Source organism: Atta colombica, unplaced genomic scaffold (genome assembly GCF_001594045.1).
Source record: "Atta colombica isolate Treedump-2 unplaced genomic scaffold, Acol1.0 scaffold151, whole genome shotgun sequence".
NCBI classification, from domain to species: domain Eukaryota; kingdom Metazoa; phylum Arthropoda; class Insecta; order Hymenoptera; family Formicidae; genus Atta; species Atta colombica.
The window spans coordinates 6564-28585 of NW_017259241.1; the positions used below are offsets into that span (position 1 = coordinate 6564).

Consider the following 22022-nt stretch of genomic DNA (forward strand, 5'->3'; position numbering starts at 1 on the left):
TATATATATATATACTGTATCCTATATAATTACCAGAAATATTAAAAACGTGTATCTGTACTGCCGTTCATAAATTCGGAAACTTGCAATTTTCTCTCATCTTATAGAAATTTAAGTATCTTGATGAAATGAAATTGTACAAAAACTTTTTTAATGTATTTCAATTACAAAAAATGGAGCTTGAAATTGACATTTGAATTATGTCTATATATTATTCTTAAATTTCATAAAATTGATTTTTTTTTCAATTTTTGTTATTTTTTTAATTCCTCTACTTAAATGGGACGTCATCAAACAAAATTTAACAGACAAGCATTTTAAAATAAATTTTCTAAGCTTAAAAAATGCGTTCTGAGGAAAAAAATTGCTATGTACTTATTCTTGCTATACTTATATATTACTTTTTCTCAAAAATGAATTTTTTATTATGTAAAACTTTATTGTGTAAAAATTTAATTTTTATAAACATTCTTTAACTTCAAAACTAATTATAAGAGGTTTAGAGAAAAAATACGAAAGGGAAGAAACGCACATTTGTTATGTACGTGATTCATATAAACTTTTTCAAAGTTTTTTTAAAAACTTTTTTGATCATCGACATGTTTTATGTAATTAAGTCAAAATATTATACAATGAAAAATTTGATATCTTTACAAAAAATTATAACAATAATTTCTTTCAAATAGTGTCTTAAAGCTTAAAAGTTTACTTTAAAATGCTTATCTATTAAATTTTATCCGATGATATTCCATACAGAGGTACAACTTAGTACTAGTGTGCTCATTGCTCTAATGAAGTTAACGGCAAGATTCATGGAATGTTAGCATTAGCAACAAATCATTACATGACATAATTCGTAAACACTTTGATACCTCTATTTTTCTTTTTCAAAATGTATTTTTAAAAGTTTCTCTACGATTTCTTTTTATCGTAATATACTTAAGTCTTTTTGAAGTGTAAAAGAAATTGCGCGTTCTCAAATTCGAATGATAGTGTATGTTGTATATAAAATAGTAAAGTATTAGTATATAGAATGAGAAAAGAAAAATACTAAAAAGATAATGTTTTTGATTGAGTTAGAATGTAGTAGAATCGATTAGTGTAGAAATAGAAACTAGATTAGCGCTCCATGCAGCAGGCATGGGCAGCATAACAACGGCGCACTCAATTCTGGAACTCCCCCTTCCCCATTGTCCTCACGCCACAGCAGCCAGGACAGTTTGCACAAGAACAATTTCTCCAGCGTCGGGCTGCCTATTGGACAATTATCGACATCACATCTGCACATGCAATCAACCATCAGCTCCGCCACGGCGGCTGCGGTCGCAGCTGCGCAAAAAAAGAAAGGCATTAAGAGTAGCCTCGGTAGATTTTTCAGCAAAAAAGAAAAGGTGAACGATTTTTCCTTTTTTATTTTTCCTAATTTATTCCAAATTACAACTTTAAATACGGAAGTCTGTGAGGTTTCATGAAATGTTGTTTTCATAAAGATATCGAAATATATTGTCATTGTCTTTTTGAAAGTTAAATTTAGCAATGAATGTTTTAATGTTTTTTTTAAAAAGTTTTTAAGTAATTCAATTATGATATATAATTCAATTATGATATATAATATAAGATTCGTATTTGATATTTACTGTTTTAAAATTTTAAAACTTTTCTAGAAAACTTTTCAAAGATCTGTTTTTGTTGTGGGAGTATAAAAGTATTTTGTTTGAAATTAAGTTTCTAGATTAGTTTTTTTTGTTTTATTTTATAAAACGTTTCTTTAATATTTAACTGTTAATATTTTTTTCTTATTTATATAGATTATTCTTTTCCCATATTTCTTGGAAATAAACGAATGAAATTTTTATGCAGTGTGAAAACTTACTTACATTTTCTGCAAATTATTTTTGTGGAATAATTTTAAAAAATCTGATATTTGAAATAAATAACTTTTATTTTTTCATAATTGCATGAATAAGAAATAAAAGAAATAAAAGATTTAGATAATAATTAAATTTAATAATATGAAGCGACCATTAGATTGAAATGAATAAATCAAATTTTAAATAAGAATTCTATATATTCGGTCGTATAACAAATTTTAGTATTTTAGTATTTTCGTATAACAAACTTAAATATTTCTTGTGTGAATTTATATTGTACATTCTGATTCTGCATATCGCACGCCGAAATATTATATTTATATCGATTTAACAACCGCTTCATATCGATATGTAGATTAATTGTAAATATTGAATTACATTTTAAGATCAAATAATTACAATAATTGTATAATGTTATAGCGACAAATTCGTTGTTTAAGAAAAGAAAGATATTTGGTTTCATCTGATAAATGTACCAAATAAGAGAAACCATCCCAACCAAAAAAATGATTTTGACATTGGCATACGTTGTCAAGATCATGATCATGAGTGACTTCTAACAAGTTTTAGCTATTGTCCATTATTTATTAAAAAATTATTAACAAAAACATCTTATTTCTGCTATATAATATAATATTAACTCACCTATAATATTAAAAACTAATTTCTCTTGCTTACATAAGAACTTTTTACAAAAGCGAGAGGTTCCTATATATATTTACTGCCAGTGCTGAAAATCTATAGCGCACATAATGTATATACTGTTTAATTATAGTTTTAGCACTGACAGTGAATATCGGAACTAGGAAGGAAGACTAAGGAGACTCCATTTTCGTAAATAAAAGTGGACCGATTTTGCGTTTCGAATTAAGTTTCGATTCTCGACACTTGCAATGCTTGTGAACTTTGTAGCATAATGAGTACGCCGTAAGAAAAAGTGCCAAACTTATCCTATAAAGGCGATTTTATTTGCGATTAAGAAGTACTCGTTAAGAAGGTCAAAAGAGAAGATTAATTGTAGACAAAATCTTTACAGGGTGAAATTTTTTTTTACGACGCACTCATTATGCGCAGGACTACGAAGTTCACAAGCGCCGCGAGTGTCGAGAATCGAAACGCAAAATCGATGTTCTGAAGACTGGTTAGACTGAGTGGAGCCTCCTTAGTAGTAGAGCCTTCCTTCCTAGATCAGAACGCATGATTCATCTAATTATCCCCCCCCCCTCTCTTCTCCTCAGAGTTTCCAACTTTCCACGCGAAGCGAAATCTATTCCATCTCCCCTCCTGCTTCGGGGCGTACGATTTTACACCATAGTGGAAGTTACATGGTGTATGCAGTTCGGCCAAACTATGCCTACTTTTGCTCCGTCATCTATAGTGTGTATGAGTACACAACTTCCAACTGTGAAACATGAAACATGGAGCGATATTTATTGTCAGTTTTAATTTTAAAACCGTCTTAAATAATTTTACGATGCTAATACATCCTCGGTTAGATTTATGACATCTTAAGATTGTACTTAAAACAATCTTAAATGTAAGAATTGACTATGAATACCGACCTGGTTCGTGTCATGAAGTTGATACTGAATCTTTTCTTGTTTAACACACTTTATATTTCTCTTTCTATAAAAAAAGAATTTAAATGCATTATAAAATATGTCAAGTAAGGAAAGATTCAATACCAATCTCATGACGCGAAACAAGCCGGTATTCATAATCAATTCTTGCATTTAAGAATGTCCTAGGTACAGTTTTAAGATATCTGAATGATTTTGCAGCAGGGATGTTATATTTAATCCTCAATTACATGAATTGGACTTCGGTGAACATTTTAGTTGGCCCTTATTTTTGTTAATATTGCAGAGTTAAAATGAAGGGGTAAGAAAACTTAGATTCTTTTTCTGTCGATCGCCGCGATCGTTTCATTGTTGCCTTGACGCTAATTGTGATGTAATAAAAGTTTGGATTGGGTGACTTGGACTCATCAAATGTAAATTCATCAGATCTTTGCTGAAAATTCGTTTTTAGCATTTGCCTCTTTATTAATAGCATATTCAAATATATGTGTTGTCTCATAATTAAAATATATATTCATTGTTGAAAAAGCATTTTTGAAAGAGACGTCTTAGTGAAACGATTGCTCTATTTTCTTAGAATTATAAAATCGTGAGTAAATAATGTCGAAATTATTAAATACTTAATATAAAATATTTTCATTGCATTTTTTTCTTTTTCAAAGAAGAAAATATCCGACATATCTCGGATATCATTTTTCCGAGCATAAAAATGCCCTCACTTCGGTCGCGCAAATAATTATACTTTTTGAAATGAATGAATATAACATATTTTTTTTTCTTAAAAATAAGTTCACGTTTTTCTCTTTTTAAAACGTATTTTTATATAAAATTGAGATATCTCTCTGAAAAGATTTCTTGTAACAATCGAAAATAATTCTGTTATCATCAATGATAATTCGTACATCTAAAAAATTCAAGCTATTATCCCTAATTTCTAACATGAATTGCAGATATTCATGAAAGGAATTAAAAACATCTAACATGGCATGAAATTATCTGGAAGAACAGCAAGCAATATGTCTATATATCTGTAATAAAAAAGTAAACGGCACGACAATAATTGGAACGCTCTTTCTTCCAAATCTTCTAACACAATATTGGGGAGAATCAGTAACAATGGAGAGCCGAAAATTTATCGATAAAATTTCTTGTTGAAGGAAAAATAGATGGAGTTCCGGATCAAATTGATTGCAATTAGGAATTCATTTTCAGAAATTTAAATATTTTTAGAAATATTGTTTCATCTTTTTTCAATGCTTTCTTTCACTAATTCAGATGATGTTAGTGAGTAGAGAAACAACTATTTCGAACCTAATTTTAAATTGGCTTTACCAGACATGTTTCTCTAGGCCCATCAGGAAGAAATGTACTTCCTCCATCGCGTAATTGCTCGGCCTCTCGAAGGAGGGCCCGAGCTCTCGATTACACCATCTCGCCGCAATATTTCTCGCCTGTGCAGATAAATGCGTCTGAGTCAGTACACCAAAAATTGGAAGGAGACTATCCTAGGATGATCCTCTGGCAGAGAACGGTCGCCGCCTCATGGAAGACCGTTTTACACGCTCAAATAACTTATAGCTATATATATCAGCTATAATATATCAGCTGCCGCTGCAGCCGTGCTACATCTCTGCAAATTTTGTTATTTCTGGAGACTGTATGCGCTGTAGAACACTACCGAAAGCACAACACCGGCGTAAACTCGACGTCTATACTTCCCGAGTCGATATTAGCAATGAGTCTACTCAGAGCGGCGGCCATCTTCCACGTCTTTGGTAGAAGGCGGAAATGGTCCCTAAAGGTCGAGAATTTAGAGTAACACTCAGGTACTTTACACTTCCGTGGGAAGACCCGACGGAAAATTCAACGCCTTTCCCCCCCCGCCCCCCCTCCCCATCCGAAGAGATGTCTCTCCGGGATCATAAACGCCGCAACTTCGATCCTCTCGACTGAGACTTTGAATCCTAATCGCAATGAACCTGATCAAAAAGGTCACACTCAACTTCGCACGAACGAGAGCTTCAGCTCCTGAAAGGGGGGCGGAATGGATCCTCTAGTAATTAGCAAAAATATTATTGGCGTAGCACAGAGTGCTACAGCCGATCGGCAACGTAAATCTCAAAATCTGATCGTATTCGACATTCCACAGAGTCAGTCCAAGGACCGATCCCTGCGAAACTCCGCACAACACCTCCGAGCATTCATAGCGATCATAATGACCTACGTACGCTAATCTTCTCTTCAGACAAATAGTTGTTTACGATGTATCGGAGATACTCCGGAACTTCCTTTGCGATCAGAGCTTCGCGGATTACAGGCCACGGAAGGGAGTTAAAGACGCTGTGTCCAAAAACATAGCTAATACATTCCGCGAACTATTCTCGTGAACGCCAAACAGTATCGTAGAACAGTGTGTTCTGAATCCGTATTGATTATCGGACAAGCTGTAATATTTAAGTGATGCTGCAACCTATGACAAAGAATCTTTTCAAATAACTTCCTTGACTTAAGAAAGCATACGGACTTATGAAAAGGGGAGGAGATCAGGCTTATTCGGCTTCTTTAATATTGCGTCTTCTAGGTCCCCGGTAAGCGCCTCTCTCTAACGCAGGCAATAAAGAAACACCTCATCCATTATGCGATATCCGCAATTACCCGATCCACGATATCGTCGAATCCCTTTATCAGTATATTGATTTTTGTGCACATCTCGAGCACTTCACGTTCCGTCACCGATCCGGCGTCGTCCTCGATTTGAGAGCGCTCTGGCACCTTCTCCACAACTCGAAGAAATAGAAATACCTTCACAATTTCCCTGACCACAGGGAAATTGTCAAGAGAGCACCTCTACTATGGATAAAGAGCCTAGACGCAGTTTTTTATAACTATCTTGAAGGACATTCCCCAGAGATCCTCTTCCAGGGTATTCAGGAGACCCTTTCAAAGACTCATCTTAGATCAGCGGATCGCAGCTCTCAATCTCCTTTTCGTATCGCGCAGATTGCCCCAGAATTCCCGGAGAGGCACACCTACGCGCCTGCGTTAATTATCTACGGCATCTATTACAGAAGCCCTTCAAATCGGTTATTTCTTCGTTCCACCAATAGACGAAAGGTCTGCCGATGGCAGTCCGACGCGGCATGGAGACGTCCGATATCTCCTTACCATAAGTGCATCGCCGAGCAACCTCATACAACCGCTCATCGATATGTCCTCAGGGAATGAAATCTATGTTTTGCAATTCGCACCGGCACTCGTTAAGTCGACGTTAATTCTGTTTGTACTCTATCTCGGAAAGCATCGGTTCTCAGTTCTTCTCTCCAGAGATCCGACAACAGATGTTCTCAAATTCATAAGGACATATCGATGGTCGGAGAGACTTCACTTCAGTGGCCACACGTCAGCCAACAACATATCTAACGATGTGATCGCAGAAGAGATAAACGAGAGACTCACACACGAAACCACGCGGATGAACGCATGACAAAATCCCTGTTTAGAAGACAGATTAATCTTCCTGCCCAATCACTTCCTGCGGTTGGAAAGTCCGCGATCCCAAACTGATCACCGAGCATTAAAATCGCCCAATATTAAAAGCGGTCTCTCAAGTTTTTTGATCTTTCCAAACCGTAAAGATCACGTATAAAAACCATATCAATCAAGGAGGAAAATAGCAATTGAACATTATTGTTCTCTTCTATTCGACCACCACAAAGCCGTTACCGCGAATTAAAGGAGAGCATTGATAGTCACAAGACAATTATTGCCAGGTCGCCGCTGGATGTGTATTTCTAAAGAGGAAGTCCACCTGCCGTCCTATGGCTCAACGCCATTAGGCCGGTTTTCTTTGATCCGAATGAGATCTTGCGCGAGCCTAAAATATTTCACATTAATCTATCCTACCCTAACCATTAGGGGAAATCTTCACATCTATCTCCACCTTGGAGATCGTGATCCTCCACATTCGATAGCTACCGGCACGTCCGCGATTAGGACCACATCCCGATCCGTTATAAGGCGAGTACTCAATCGCGTCGGCCCTGTGACTCGCATCAAGATCCCTGATGGCACATATCGGATAATATACCTTGGCCCTGCAATCTTCAACCTGTGTCTTCAATCCTCTCCTTCAATCTTTCTGCAGTTGAAGCAACAATTACTTCTGTCGACTTCACTGTGGCAGTCAGGTCTCATATGATCGCGAAACATTTAAAACATTGACAAGGGCCACCTTGTCAGGAGGATCACCCGAGCGAATGACTATCCCAAGCGTACTCTGTGCAACTTCCCTACACGAAGCTGGGCACTAAACCTAAACCGCATTAAGACCTGCTGCAAAGGACCAATGTTGGAACGTACTCCATTTTCAACTATAACGTTGCTGATCTCTTCCGAAGTAACCGACGTCCACATTTAAGAAACGAAGCTTTGCTCTTTTGATAGATCTAATTACTCTGACTTTCTGCTGAAAACCGTTTTCAGATCGATTTTACAAAGTAAAACCGCCTTCTTACCCAGGTTCTCATCTAGGATTTCTATCAAGAGTTCCCCAGCCCTTCTTATTTTGATATCATAATATCTAAATCCATCAAGGAGATGTTTCTCCTAGCGAATTCCACGGCTTCCGCATACGTTGGTCCGTCTTTCTCGCAACGGATCCTAATCGTGGCGGTATTATGCATGCAAACTCTTAGGCAAGTAAAACGGCCGAACGCGAGTCGGTTAAGTCTGTATGACACCAGTTCTTCCACTCGTAGCATTTCTCTTATCACTAACCTTATTTGTATAATACTTACAATCGAAAGTCTCGATCAAGGCACACCAGCAGTGCCCTCCGAAGCGAAGGCTCCCACCATTTCACGTCTAGATGTGAATCTCCACCTTTTTTCTCTTCCTTTGTTTATTCTTATTAATGATCGTAGACCAAGCCTCGCCTCTATCCGGTCCAGATGACGAGGGCCACTGACCAAACATCCACAAAGTGTTGACCGTCCAAGTCATCGCCTATACCAGTCATGATCACGATACGACTATTATTGTCACGCCTCGGTTGACTAGGAAGGTCATTCAAATTCTTTCTGAGTAATCCCATAAGGAGCGGACGATAAGCAGAAAGAAGAATCTCCCCCGGAGAGAGGAGGCGAGGAGGCTCTCCGCCTCATCTCCTGCAAAGTTACAGAAAAAGTTACGTTTCTCCTTAGGAACAGAGTTTGCCAAATTCTCTTGTCAATCTTCACGTTCAAAGGCAAGGCATTTGTTATTCGCCGACTCTGCAGTCCCAAGCGCAGTAGCGCAACCATGTTGCGCTGTGTTGGTCCAATTTCTAAATGACTTGCTTTGCACTCTGACGATGATTTATCATCTCAAGTCTTCCTTGATAGACGTAGTCTTGCGTTGTGCTTCAAATACCACATCCAAGACACGTAGTACCATGATAGATTCGGAGACATCTGTAAGAACAGATATGTCATCTCCTCTATCGCCGTTTTTTGCGCCACAAAGTCAGTGAATATTCCTCTAACTTTCGTCTCTTCTTGATAATTGAAGAGGAAGAGTTTCTAGATAGTCCTTCTTGGTAATCTCTATAAAGTCCGGCCGATCAAAAATGTTGTCGTCCTAGTCCTGAACTGTCACTCAACATCCCGGACACTGGGACATCCGGGAACATCACTATCCTTAGGTTTTCAGCCTCTTTTATTACGTATTTCTCTTTTCACGTAGTTCGAAGATATCACAGAATCAGCTGATAATCAAGCGGCTAGTCGATTGTTGTCGATCCTTCGTCGAAAACACATCGTCAAAGTTCGCAACCGTCACTGGGGAGTTAACAATTTCCCCCGCTACGACTCTAATTCACGACTCCTTTGCACAACATATTTTCCATGATCTTGGGGCCGCGATGAATAGAGCACATTTCATGTAGTGGACTGAACGCTGCCATGGCAGACGAAAGGCCAGAAGGTCTCGCTGTCTGCACAAAATCCAACAATCTGAGAGAGGGAGAATCCTCTCCTAATAATGACCGTTGTCGCTTCTTCTTCTTTAGGATTCTTCAGAATAATTTAACCTGAACTCGAGATCCCAATCCAAAGTCGATTTAGTCTACAATAGCAATTCGACCGCAATTCTGTGGCCAGGCCTCAGACCTATTGGTGTAGTCGCCTGGGAGTGGGGACACTAGCCTTAGGAGATCGGGCTTCCGATTTCCCGTCTCGAATCATCCTTATTTTTCTCTATATCCATAGTTAAATTAATTTATTATGTCATTTGAGTTAATTTATACAAGTTAAATACAATACAAGTTAAATATATTGAATAATATATCGGTGGATTATCTAACAAGAGAAGAAAAGACAAATCTTTCTCAAGTTATATATAGTTATATATAGTTCAACATAAACTGTTATATTATAGATTAAAAAATATGAACACCTTAATTTTATTTTTTGTTTTAAATAAATCGTATCAATTATTTTACCGATTTCTGCTGTTGTTTATATCATTAAACTTTAATTTCTTCAAATAATTTAATAAGATGTTGGTAAATGTTGTTGATAATAAACAACGAAAAACAGTTTCAATAAAAATAATAAAAAATGATGTCAAGAATGAATAATACAATAATTTTATCATAGTTCTAATAAATAATACTGTTTGTAAAAATTTTATGTCATTATATATTGATACTAATATGTGAAATTAAATTTCGTATTATACTATCTTGATCAAAAAGTTCCCGGAATTCATTCAGAAAATTCAAAATACAAGTTTTATTCAAAAGTGATATTGTCCCCTTCAAAGTACTCCCCATCGACTGCACTTATGCCAGCGCTTGATTCAGCTCTCGAAACATTTCTGGAACTATTGTCGGTATAGCTAGTATCAGAGCCGTCTTCGATTTTTCCATTACCTCCTTTCGGCTGTTAAAACGCGTTCCTCGTAATGATTTTTTGACTCGATCGAACAGAAAAAAATCGCAAGGAGCCATATCAGATGAATTTGATGGCTGTTGGATGATATTCGTTTCTTGGTCAAAAATTCACGGATAATGATGGCACTGTGCGACGGTGCGTTATCATGGTGCAAAATCTACGAGTTGTTTGCTCACAAATCCTTTCTTTTTTGGCGAACTGCTTCACGCAAATGTCTCATAATGCCCAAATAATACTCCTTATTAACTGTCTGATCTTCTGGCAAAAATTCGTGATGTACAGTACCGTTGTAATCCATGAAATCTTCGACGAACTCACGACCACTTTTGAAGCGTTCATGCCACTCATAAACGGCTGTTTTCTTTATCATTGCCGAAACAGTTTCCCAACATTTCCAAGGTTTTCACACCATTGAATCCATTTTTAACGCAAAATTTAATACAACTCGTTGTTGCAAATTCAACTTCATTTTTAAAACTGTAAAAAATCGAAAATACGTGCAGAGGTAGATGTACTCAAGACGGCGTAACTTTTATAAATGTCAAGCTATGGTGATAAAATTTGGTGGGAATGTCAATGATAGATGTGGCAACCTAACCAAAAAAACAGAACTCAAATCAGCTGATTCAGAGCATCACCTGGTGATAATTCCGGGAACTTTTTCAAGGTGGTATTTTAAATATAATATCATGATATTATGTAAATTATACGAGTGCAAATCAATAAGTTCTTAGAAAATCTGTCAGAGGACACAGTGTCATGTCACATTACTTTTTGACAAGTAGCATCTCTCAACTGATTACTCAAATTTTGAACGGAATTCATCGTTTTATTTCTGAAAACGATTAAAGCGAACAATCTTTGTATTTTTTGCAAAATGGAAAAAAACGAGTTTCGTGCAGTGATCAAACATCTACATATGAAAGATTTAATGCCGAAAGAAATCAAAGCCGAGTTGGATAATGTTCATAGCACATCTACACCAGCGTTTGCAACTATATATAATTGGGTGAATGAATTTAAACGGTCGTATATTCATATGTGATGCATCTCGTCCGGGACATCCAATTGGAGAAATCATCGATGCTAGAAATCATCGATAAAATCCACGATATTGTTTTGACAATATTGTTTTGACTGATCGACAAATGAAAGTACGCGAGCTTGTTGAGGCCACATATCACATAGCACAAGATTTCAATTTTGCACGAATAATTGGGTATGAAAAAGCTATCGACAAGATGGGTGCCGCGTTTGTGGACTATAAGCGCGACCGTGTGACGATTTCAGAACAATGTTTGGAGATTTTCAACGTAATCCAAATGAATTTCTGTGTCGATTCATTTGTAGACAAAACATGGATCCATTACTTCACATCCGAGACGAAGGAACAATCAAAATAATGGACTTCATCGGGTGAACCAGCTCCAAAAGAAGATCGTAAAGTCGGCCAGAAAGGTGATGCCCACAGTTTTTTGGAATGCACGCGGTATATTTCATATCGATTATCTTTCGTCGAAGCAAACGATCAATGGCGATTATTACGCAGCTTTATTGGACCGTTTCAACAACATTTTAAAGAAAAAACGTTTCTATTTGGCGAAGAAGAAAGTGCTCTTCCATCAAGACAATGCACGGGTTCACACGTGCCCGGCACTGATGGCCAAATTCAACGAATTCCACTACGAAGTGCTTCCCCATCTAGCATATTCGCCAGATTTAGCCCTCTATTCCCTATTTCCAAACCTGAAGAAATGGTTCGGAGAAAAGAGATTCACCGTCAGATAGCAGCTCATCGCCGAAAAGGCTTTTGAAGGGTTAGACAAATCATATTATTCGAACAATTTAAAAAAGTTGAAGAATCATTGGATCAAGTATATCGAGCTGAAAGGAGATAATGTTGAGAAATAAAAATGAATCGATCAAAAAAAATGTGTTTTACTATGTTTTTCTAAAAACTATTGACTTGCCTTCGTATATTAATAATACTTTCTTTTTGACACTGTGTATGCGTTACATATAGTTTCGAAGTAAGCAAATCTGATAATCATGATGAATGACATCTGGATGTGATATGTACAATTAGAGGAAATTAATTTCAAACAGGAAGGCATCAATGACGCTTACTATACATAAATGCGCGCCGCTGATTCGCAAGTTGCGGAAATAGGCGTTAGGCATAATGCGCGCGGCTGTAGGAACATAGTTCAAGTCGCGTTACGGATACACGCGGATCGCGTATTGCGCCTTTACTATCGGCTAGAGTATTTCCTTGCAGAAGTGCAACGACTACCAAGAACACTCGGCAGAGACGGAGAGTACTCCATTCCGATTTTCTTATTTTTGCCGGAAAAATGTGACTCGGTAACTAAAGGCCAAGAACGTTTGATAAGCAGAATACACTCTACTCCCTTGGCATCTACTCATTGCATCACTGGATGGACGACAGTAAGAGATTTCTTCTCTATTGAGAAAGTGGAAACAAAATACTCTTTACCCTCCTTTCTTGCTACTAGTGTCTCAGAAAAACGGATAGAAATCAGAAATCGTACTCGTCAGCGGATCGAAAATGAGCTCAAGATCGGAGTCAAGATTGAAATTATAAAGAAATATGTTTTATAGAGAAATTGAGTATTTTATTTCTTATTGTCGGTACTTTTTATAACAGCTCGCTTTTTGCTGCCGGCCGGCATCTCCAACGCGCGGCGCAGAGCTCATGTGAAGAAAGATGCCGATGATACTCGAGTTCTGTTGAAAATACTCGGTATATTCGACATGCTGCTATCATCTGTGAATTATCCTTTGTTTTATTTAAAATAATTACGCATCTCATCGTCATGTGTGGGATTTCCTGCATATGACGGCACGTCGATTGGTGCCAAGTACGATGCATGTTTTTAGGGTGCATTATGTTCTTTAATTCTTCTAATAAATGATTATTTTGTCTATCTATTTACGTATTTTCGTTTCTTTTCTTTTTTCAATATTCATTTATATCTCTATGCTTTTCCTTTTGTGTTTATATTTTCCTTATCTATTTCCTTCCTTTTTTCTATATTTTTTTTTTTAATATTCTTCTCTTTTAATATTTCTTCTTCTGCCTAATCCTTTTCTTGATTCCCTGAAAAGAAAGTAGAGTGTATGTATTTCAATACTTTTTTATAAGGTCTGCTTTATAGTAATAATATTTGTGATATATTACTTCTTTATAATATTTTAATATATATGTAATTGTAATTTTAGTCAATTATCATAAAATTTTTAATTAGCTGTATATAAATTTAAAAAATTGCGCATGTGACAAGTTCGCGCTATAAAGATGTATTAACATATATTTACTTCACTGGATTATTCTCTAAAGAAAGTTTTGTTTATGAATTCTCACAAACTTCCGTTTATATAAATCTAAATTTTATTTAAAAAAAAGAAATTTGTAATTATCAAGCGTTTTGTTTAATCTTTATGATTTACATTTTAGATCAAAGGGAAAGATACAGCAATACCAGGGGATATACCAGGTATGGGAGGTGCAAGTACACCAGCTGATTCAGACTATGGAGATAGTGTATGTGTGGCTGGTACACTTGGAAGTAAAAGCGATTTTGATCGTAGGAAAAAGAAGAGGTATTTACAATAAGATTATAATTTATCATTTCAACAGATATTATGAATTTTATTAAGGCTCCTGACTAGTCTCCGCGACCACAGTGGATCGCAGTAACAATCAAAATCTGTACTTGTGTTCTTTATATCGTATCTGTATACAATTCCGATCAAAAATTTAGCAATACTTGCGATTTTTTCGCACTTCACGAAAAGTTAACTGTCTCGGTGAAAAAAATCGTGAAGTTTCCGTCCATGCATAATATAGCCCAATTAATGTGATAAAATGACCAAATTTCGAGTTCAAGGTCAATTCTAACAAGGTCCCAAGCATTTAAATTGTGTCATTTTTCACATTAATCGGATTGTATTTCTTGAGGCATACATCATAGGGTTAAACTATTCCATCAGCGATTAAAAAAATATACATACAATACCACATTTGAAATTCGGATTAAACAATTTTTTGCATCAAATTAAATATATATTAAGGAAAATCAAAACTTTGATTTAAAAATTCACTAGCGAACTCTAAATCTTAATATTTTTTTACTAGAAAAAGTAATAGAAAATGTAAAAAATTACTTTGATTAAGGTATTCATTCATCTTTCCTTCGAAACAAATCAATTTTGAAGACGAAGGAATTGAGTTAACCATCTAATATAATAATACAATTAATAATATAATATTAATAATAGAATAATCTAGAAAAATTTCATTGTCTTAAACCGTACCATTTTGAAGATACTTAATTCTAAATTTATAGAATTTTAAATTACAATTTGAAGATTTAATCTTATTTTGTAGTTATTCTCTTTTAATTTGAGATACTTACATAAGACAGCAATTTAAAAATCGTTATAATTATAAAGCAAACAATTACAAAATTGTATACGATCTAATGATACAAATTAATAATGATTGAAAAATCATTCTTCTAAGAACCGACGCAAATTATTGTTGCGAAACTTGAGATGGCAAGTATCTCAGCTTGAAAAACCGTGGACAGCCTTCCTATTGATATGCTTTCTTCATGATTGATGTCGGGGCCTGCCGTAGAAGCCTGCCCTAAAACGATCATTTATTCCCGATCCATTCGTGCATCATACGTCTACGTTTGGATTAATTAGAAAGTTGGAATCTTGTCCTTCCTAGTAGGTATTCGATCTTAAAGATCTTTTCCAGTAGGTGTTTCCTGGGGATCCTATGTTGCTTCAATGTGAAGGGGGGCCTGTCGGACAGACCCAACCTAGTGTAGCCAAGTCTGATTTCCTTCCACTCCTCCGACACTTCATCTGTGCTGCTTACCTTATTATGCTGATAATCAGATGCAAGAAAGAAAACTAACCTCCAGCGCTTTAATAAATGTTCTCATGGTCCCTGTCGCAGCTCTCAGGTATCCTCCCCTGAAGGCTCTTGAGCAGGTTCCTCTATTTTCTCCACTCTTGGCCATCAGATAATCGCAGTTTGTCAACTTTGATAATAATATCATTTTGTAGTCAGGGCAACCCTGGGTTTTATTCCCCAGTTCCTGCCCAGTTCCTGATTCTTTTACAAGCTCATAGAGATATAGAATTTTTTCCTCCTATTTTTGAAGTATGTTTTCCAGCTCAGCTTAAGATCCAGATGTACTCCTAGATACCGAGCTTCACCGAGCTAGTATAGTTTATTGCTTTGCCCCAAAGCTTCAAAGGCTCTATTTGTTCAGGCTTGTATTTCCTGGTGAAAACCATGGCCGGGGTTTTTTCTGGATTTATCATCAGTTCTCTTGTCTTACACCAGTTTTACATAATCATCAAGGCGCTTCATCCATGCGTTCCTTAATAGTCGTAAGAAAGTTGCCTCAGGTAACTGTGGCTACGTAGCTTATCTACGTAGCCATAGATCTGAAAGCCAGATTCTCCCAGCTTTGTGAGGAGCTCGTCATCAAACATCATAAGAGGAGAGAGAATTCTCCCCCTGCGGGCAGCCTATCATCGGACGCCCCTCAATGGTGATATTGCCTAACTGACAATCAGTTTTCTGCCCTCCAACATGCTTTGAGTCCAGTCTACAAGTGCGTTTGGAATTTTGTGTCTTATCATGGTATCTTATCCTTTGCCGACGAGATTAAGATGCTGTCAAAAGCCTCTTCAATGTTGGTGAAGACACCTGACGCGTATCTCCTCGCGGCCAGCTGAGTCTCGACCCCGCTCACTAGGTGGTGCAGGATCGTATCTGTAGATCTGACATATGTGTACTCCTCTTCGTAAGCGTACTGATTCAGCCGAATAAGAACGGCGTTGTTCTTCAGATACTTATCCATCAGTCTCTCCAGTCTCTTCAATGAAAGAAGTAAGACTAATAAGTCTCTCTCTTCTGTAGTCTTTAGCACAAAGGCTCTGTGACCTTTTCTCTCTGGCTTGGTTATAAACATCACTCTGGTATCACTCCATAGGTGCCTAAGGATCTCAAGTATCTCAAAATTAGGACTATATTAATCCTTTGTTGGATGGGGTCCCCATGCTGTCTCTGAGCAATACTGGGTATATGCCATTCGGTCCCGGTATATCCCAACTTGTAAGGTTCGAAGGTCTTTATGGCCCTTTCGACTCTAACAGGTGATATCACTTTTATTGCCAATGACCATTCCCTGAGCTTCCCAGGATTGCTTTGTTCCTTAATGAGTACAGTAGATGTCTTTCTGAACGCCAGGAAAGTGAATAGACATTAGATGTTTGAAGGTTTTATCTATTATTTCGATGTGGTTTCCATTCGGAAGCTTTAAGCAGTTCAGATAGGAAGTGTTGTCTTTGCTGAGGATTTTGTTTAGCCTGGATGCTTCAAGAGCACTCTCAATGCTTTTACAAAAATCACACCTCCTTTTTTTTGTGATTTATCGCTTTGCTATAATAGCGTTGTGCTTGTTTGTAAGCTTCGCGAAAGCTTCTGTTGTTAAGTTTTTTCTTCTTGCTTTGTTTGTTGAAGATCTTTTTCTTCCGATCTATATTTCGAAAGGTTTTCACTCCATCATAACATCTTAGTTGATGTTTCGACCTTTTGGGATATTTTGCCTCATAAGACCTTTTTATCGCGTCATACTGAGCCGCGAATTCCAGATTCTCCCTAGAGTGAAATTTGGTTGGAACGTTCTTTAGAATGGCCTCAAGGTCCTTCCTATAGCCCTTCTAGTTTGTTATTCTGGGATTGTGTCCCCTAGAGGGGACACTGTCCATATGTTTAAGGGTGAATCTAACTCGCCTATGATCTGATCCTGATCTCTGGACATTCTCCCGTACCAGCCACTTTCTCGCTGCATATGGTTATATCGATCACCTCCTGTCTTCTGGAGTTCATGAAAATGGACTCAGATCCCCTGTTCAGGATGACCAAACCGGTGTCTATTATGAATTCAATTGGAGACTCTCCCCTCTCGAGTTTATATTTGTGTTTCCTCTATATGGAGTTTACATCACATTCCAAGAGAAGTTCGAGCCTCCGTTCCTTCGCATAAAACATTAGCTCTTCAATCTTTTTCTGTGATGGTGCTGCTTGTGAGTCGTAGGGCGGTTCAGGGTGAACCGATCCCACAGTACAATCCAAGTGGTTGTTCTTGTCCAGGTTCAAGTTGAACTTCAGTTATACCACGGATTGGTCTCCGTCCGAGCCTTGCATATGACTCCGCAGCTACTCAGTCCCTTGATAATTATTTAGGAGCAATAACTCCTGAATGAGTGCTATTGCTGTCATCTGCATCACAGTCATGCTTCTGACTAGAATCGAGGCGCCTTTGCTGTGGTGCAAGTTAATTTGTATTATAAGTATCGTGAGACTCGCGAAATCTAAGCGATTTCCTCCGTCCTTGTAGTTGTCCCCCCCCCCTCCCTTGTGTTCTTTGTTGAGCAGCTGCTCGAGCCCACAAAAAGGTTTAAAGCCGCTGATCTTGAGGAAAACGCCGTCAATCAGGGCAGTGAAGTGAGCTCTTAGCGTCCCTGCTTTTGTTCATCCTCACAACGATCCATTCCCTGACGCCCAAACCTGCGTTTTCTCTGACTTTTCAAGAAACTGTGACAGCCAAATCCGGCTCTTTCACATGTATCACCTGATGTATTACCACCCCTTGGGAAGGCCGGCACATGCAAAGTATATCCATCTATTATGTTAAATTAGCTTTTTAGCTAGGCCACCGATTATTGGTTGACGCAGTTAATGATAAACTGCACCATTCCTCTTCCAGCTTTTTAGCTAGGCCACCGATTGTTGGTTGACGCAGTTAATGATAACTGCACCATTCCTCTTCCAGGTTCCAGTAAAGGCGGATCCAAACCCCTCCTCGGGAAGATCGAGGATGCGCCGCATAATCAGTTTCCTGAACTCGTTCACCTCATTGGAATCTAACTTGTTTTCAGGATAGTCTTCCGCTACGAGGGCCACCCTGATAATCCTTTTTGTCGTTTGGGCATATGATCCTTGGTCGACAACCTTGGGTTTCTTCTCCGGGCGACTGTCTATTGGACTAAAGTTGCAGTGCTCCGGCTTTGTGCCGCAACACCACCTTTCTCCCCATCCGCTGAAACTTGGGCGCCTGTGGGAGTTGGAGTTCGAGTTGCTGCAGCCCGCTCTGTCTTCCTTTTGTAACGGCGTCTGGCAGCCACTGAAGCAAGGATGGGTCTTGGTTAAACCCTTCTTCGCTGTTATTCTTCTCCGATCATTCGCTTCTTTTAAGAAAGTCTGCACCTTGGAGGACTTAGTCTAAGTTGATTTGTTTATTTTCGATATCCATATAGTTCCACGCGCGATCTCGCGAATGCCCGGGGCTTGGCTTATTCCTGGAAGAACGGCATCGTTTGAGACGCAACTCCTCTTGCGTCATGTAGGCACAATAGCTCACATCCTAGCTTGGGAGGGTTCCTCTTAGTTGATCGCCCATGAGCGAATGGTACCGCAGGTAATCGTAAGCCCCCATCACCCACCATAGGAGCCTGCGATCTCCAGACATGCACTTCTCTGGTCGATATATACAGAAATTTGGCAAAAAGACATCATATCTGCATTAACAAGTCAAAGTTAGTCCTCGTACTCTGGAGCTCGTTGCTGTAAAGCGACATGCACCCCAAGGCGCCCTGCGATCCACGAATCCCCACCCTATGATTACTACAAAGCGGGAACTCTTTCGAAGGCAAAAATAATGTAAATACACTTTAAAAGCCTATCGTTATTTTAATTATAAGAATGATTATTATTCTGTAGACATTCGATAATATTATTTTTGTTCTAATTTCTTGAAAAAGACGAATAATTCCAAAAGTGTATTAGTATTTAACACAATTGTTTACTGTAATTTACTTCATTCGAATATTAAATGTCTTTTAAGGGTAGATAGGAGAAACTGTGGAGACTTCTAATCAAAGAAGAATTTCTTTATGCTAAAGTTATGGCTAAAATACTGAATGAATCGCATTTTAATTGTAATATTCGTAATCAAGAAAATCACTTGAAAGCTTGTATATAGAGTAAATATTTTTTCCGAAAAAGGGCAAAATAAAAATTCTAATCTCTTATGGAAAAAAACTTGTAGTGCACAGTAGTGCGCAATAAGAACACTACTGACATTCAATAGTCACTACCGATATGCAATAGCATCATTGTAAAGTCAGTAATGTTAGTAGCATTTAACACTGTATTACTGTTCACTATTATTAGTGTATTATGTCATTATTAATAAAATTAATAACAATAAAATTAATAATATCAAATGACTTAAAAGACTCCTTCAATTAATACAATACAATAATAATTGACAAACATAAAATCACGAAGCATTAGGGTCAGTTGACACCAGAATATTGAGTAAAAAACTTAAAATGTCAAATTACATAAAACAAATTATTAAAATAAAGGCTTTATAACAAAGTCAATTAAATCAGTAGCATAAAAGCGAACTCTGGATTTTCTGTTCGTAAACAATTTTATATTTCTTATTCTACATTAATAATAAACATTTTGAGTAAATATTGGGAGTACAAATAAGTTTCCGCCGTTTTTTATCAAAAATTAAGCATTTATTGTGAAAGAACAGTACATAATGTTTTATTCAAAGTAATGGCCACTACCGCTAGCCACTACTTTTTTCCATTTTTCTGGTAGCATGTGGATACCGCGTCCGAAGAATGCTTCATCTTTTGAGGCTATCCAATCATCGATACAATTTGGATATCTTCATATGATGTGAAGTGCTGCTCAGACATGCCACGCGTCATCGATCAGAACAAGTGGTAGTCGGAAGAAGCAATGTCTGGAGAATACGGCGGGGTAGAACTTCCCATTTGAGTGTTTCTAAGTAGGTTTTGACCGGTGCCGCAACATGATCGAGCATTATCATGCAGGAGAATAATTTTGTCATGCCTGGAGTAGTAATGGGCGCCTTTTTCCTTGAGTGCTCGACTCAATCTCATTAATTGTGTTCGATAGAGAGCCCCAGTAATGATCACATTTGGTTTGAGCAACTCATAATACACGACACCAAGCTGATCCCACCAAATACACAACATGAGTTTTTTTCCATGAATATTCGGCTTGGCTGTCGATGTTGAAGCATAGCCAGGTGATCCCCATGATTTCTTCTTCTTTGGGTTATCGTAGTGGATTCATTTTTCATCAGTGACTATACGATGCAAAAAACCCTTTCGTTTATATCTGGCAAGCAGCATTTCACATGTGAAAAGTCGGCGTTCAACATTTCTCGGCTTCAGTTCATATGGACCCCAATTCCCTTGCTTTTGAATCATTCCCAATGATTTCAAATGATATGAAATTGTTTGTTGAGTCATTCCTAATGTAAGTGCAAGTTCTTTTTGCGTTTGGCACGAATCTTCATCCAATAATGCTTCCAATTCCGTACACTTTCGGCCTTCCGCTATGTTCTTTGTCTTCGACGTCAAATTCACTTACCTTTCTTAAACTTTTGAATCCACTCATGACAACTTCTCTCACTTAAGGCAGCATCACCATATGCTTCTACAAGCAATCTATGAGCAGCTGCAGATTTCTTCAAATTAAAAAAGTAAATCAAAAGTTCCCACAAATGACGCTTATTTCAGCTCAAAACTTGACATTTTCATACAAAAAAAAATATATAATGCTGATACAAAATCGCTAATATTTCAAGGTTATGATGTTGCCGGATGTCCAATCTTAAAAATATTATTTTACATCAAACAATTTTAACTATAGTTTATTAGTGGCGCCGTCTTTTACAAAAATTTATTTGAACTCTCAATATATCCTTTTAATATTATGTACAACTTTGCTTCCGCCGTTTTCCTATAGATGGCTTTAGCGGTAAGTGGTAGTCGAAATAAATAGATCATAGACGTCATACAATAAACTTGGGCATCTGTCAACATAACTCCATAGAAACATTAGTCGATTTGTGTCTGCATCATAACGTTATTCTCGATTGAAAATGTCAGTTTACGAGCCAAATTCTCGTCATTTGCGGAAGGTTTTAATTTTTTGCTTCAATATGAAGAAATCTGCGGCTGAAGCTTATCGAATGCTCTCAAATACTTATGGTGAGGTCGCTATTAGTGAAAGAACGTGTCGTGAGTGGTTTCAACGCTTCAAGAATGGTGATTTTGACGTGATCGAAGACCGGCGGTGGAAGAGAGAAAGTTTTTCGAAGATGCAGAATTGGAGGCATTACTTGAGCAAGACTCGTGTCAAAATCAAGAAGAATTGGCACGATCATTGGGAGTGACTCAACAAGCCATTTCAAAACGCCTCAAAGCAATGGGAAGGATTCAGAAGCAAGGAAATTGGGTGCCGTACGAATTGAAGCCGAGAGAAAAAATGTTGAACGGCGTTTGTTTGCTTGTGAACAGCTGCTTGAAAGGCAAAGACGGAAGGGATTTCTGCATCGCATTGTGACTAGGGACGAAAAATGGGTTCATTACGATAATCCCAAGCGCAGAAAATCATGGGGAGTTCCCGGCCATGCTTCCACGTCGACGACCAAACCGAATATTCACAGCTCCAAGGTCATGCTCTGTATTTG

At 37.5% G+C, this 22022-nt stretch overlaps 1 protein-coding gene across 1 annotated transcript in view; it reads left to right on the forward strand.

The window, feature by feature from the left end:
* Positions 1-1138: 1138 nt before the first annotated feature.
* Positions 1139-22022, forward strand: part of LOC108685355 (liprin-alpha-2-like) — a gene marked incomplete at its 5' end in the record, with an annotated part of 44887 nt that continues 24003 nt past the window's right edge. Inside the window, 2 exons of the mRNA XM_018190106.1 lie at positions 1139-1391; positions 13862-14007. Of these exons, the coding sequence (XP_018045595.1) occupies positions 1139-1391; positions 13862-14007 (399 nt within the window). The remainder of the gene's footprint in view (positions 1392-13861; positions 14008-22022) is intronic.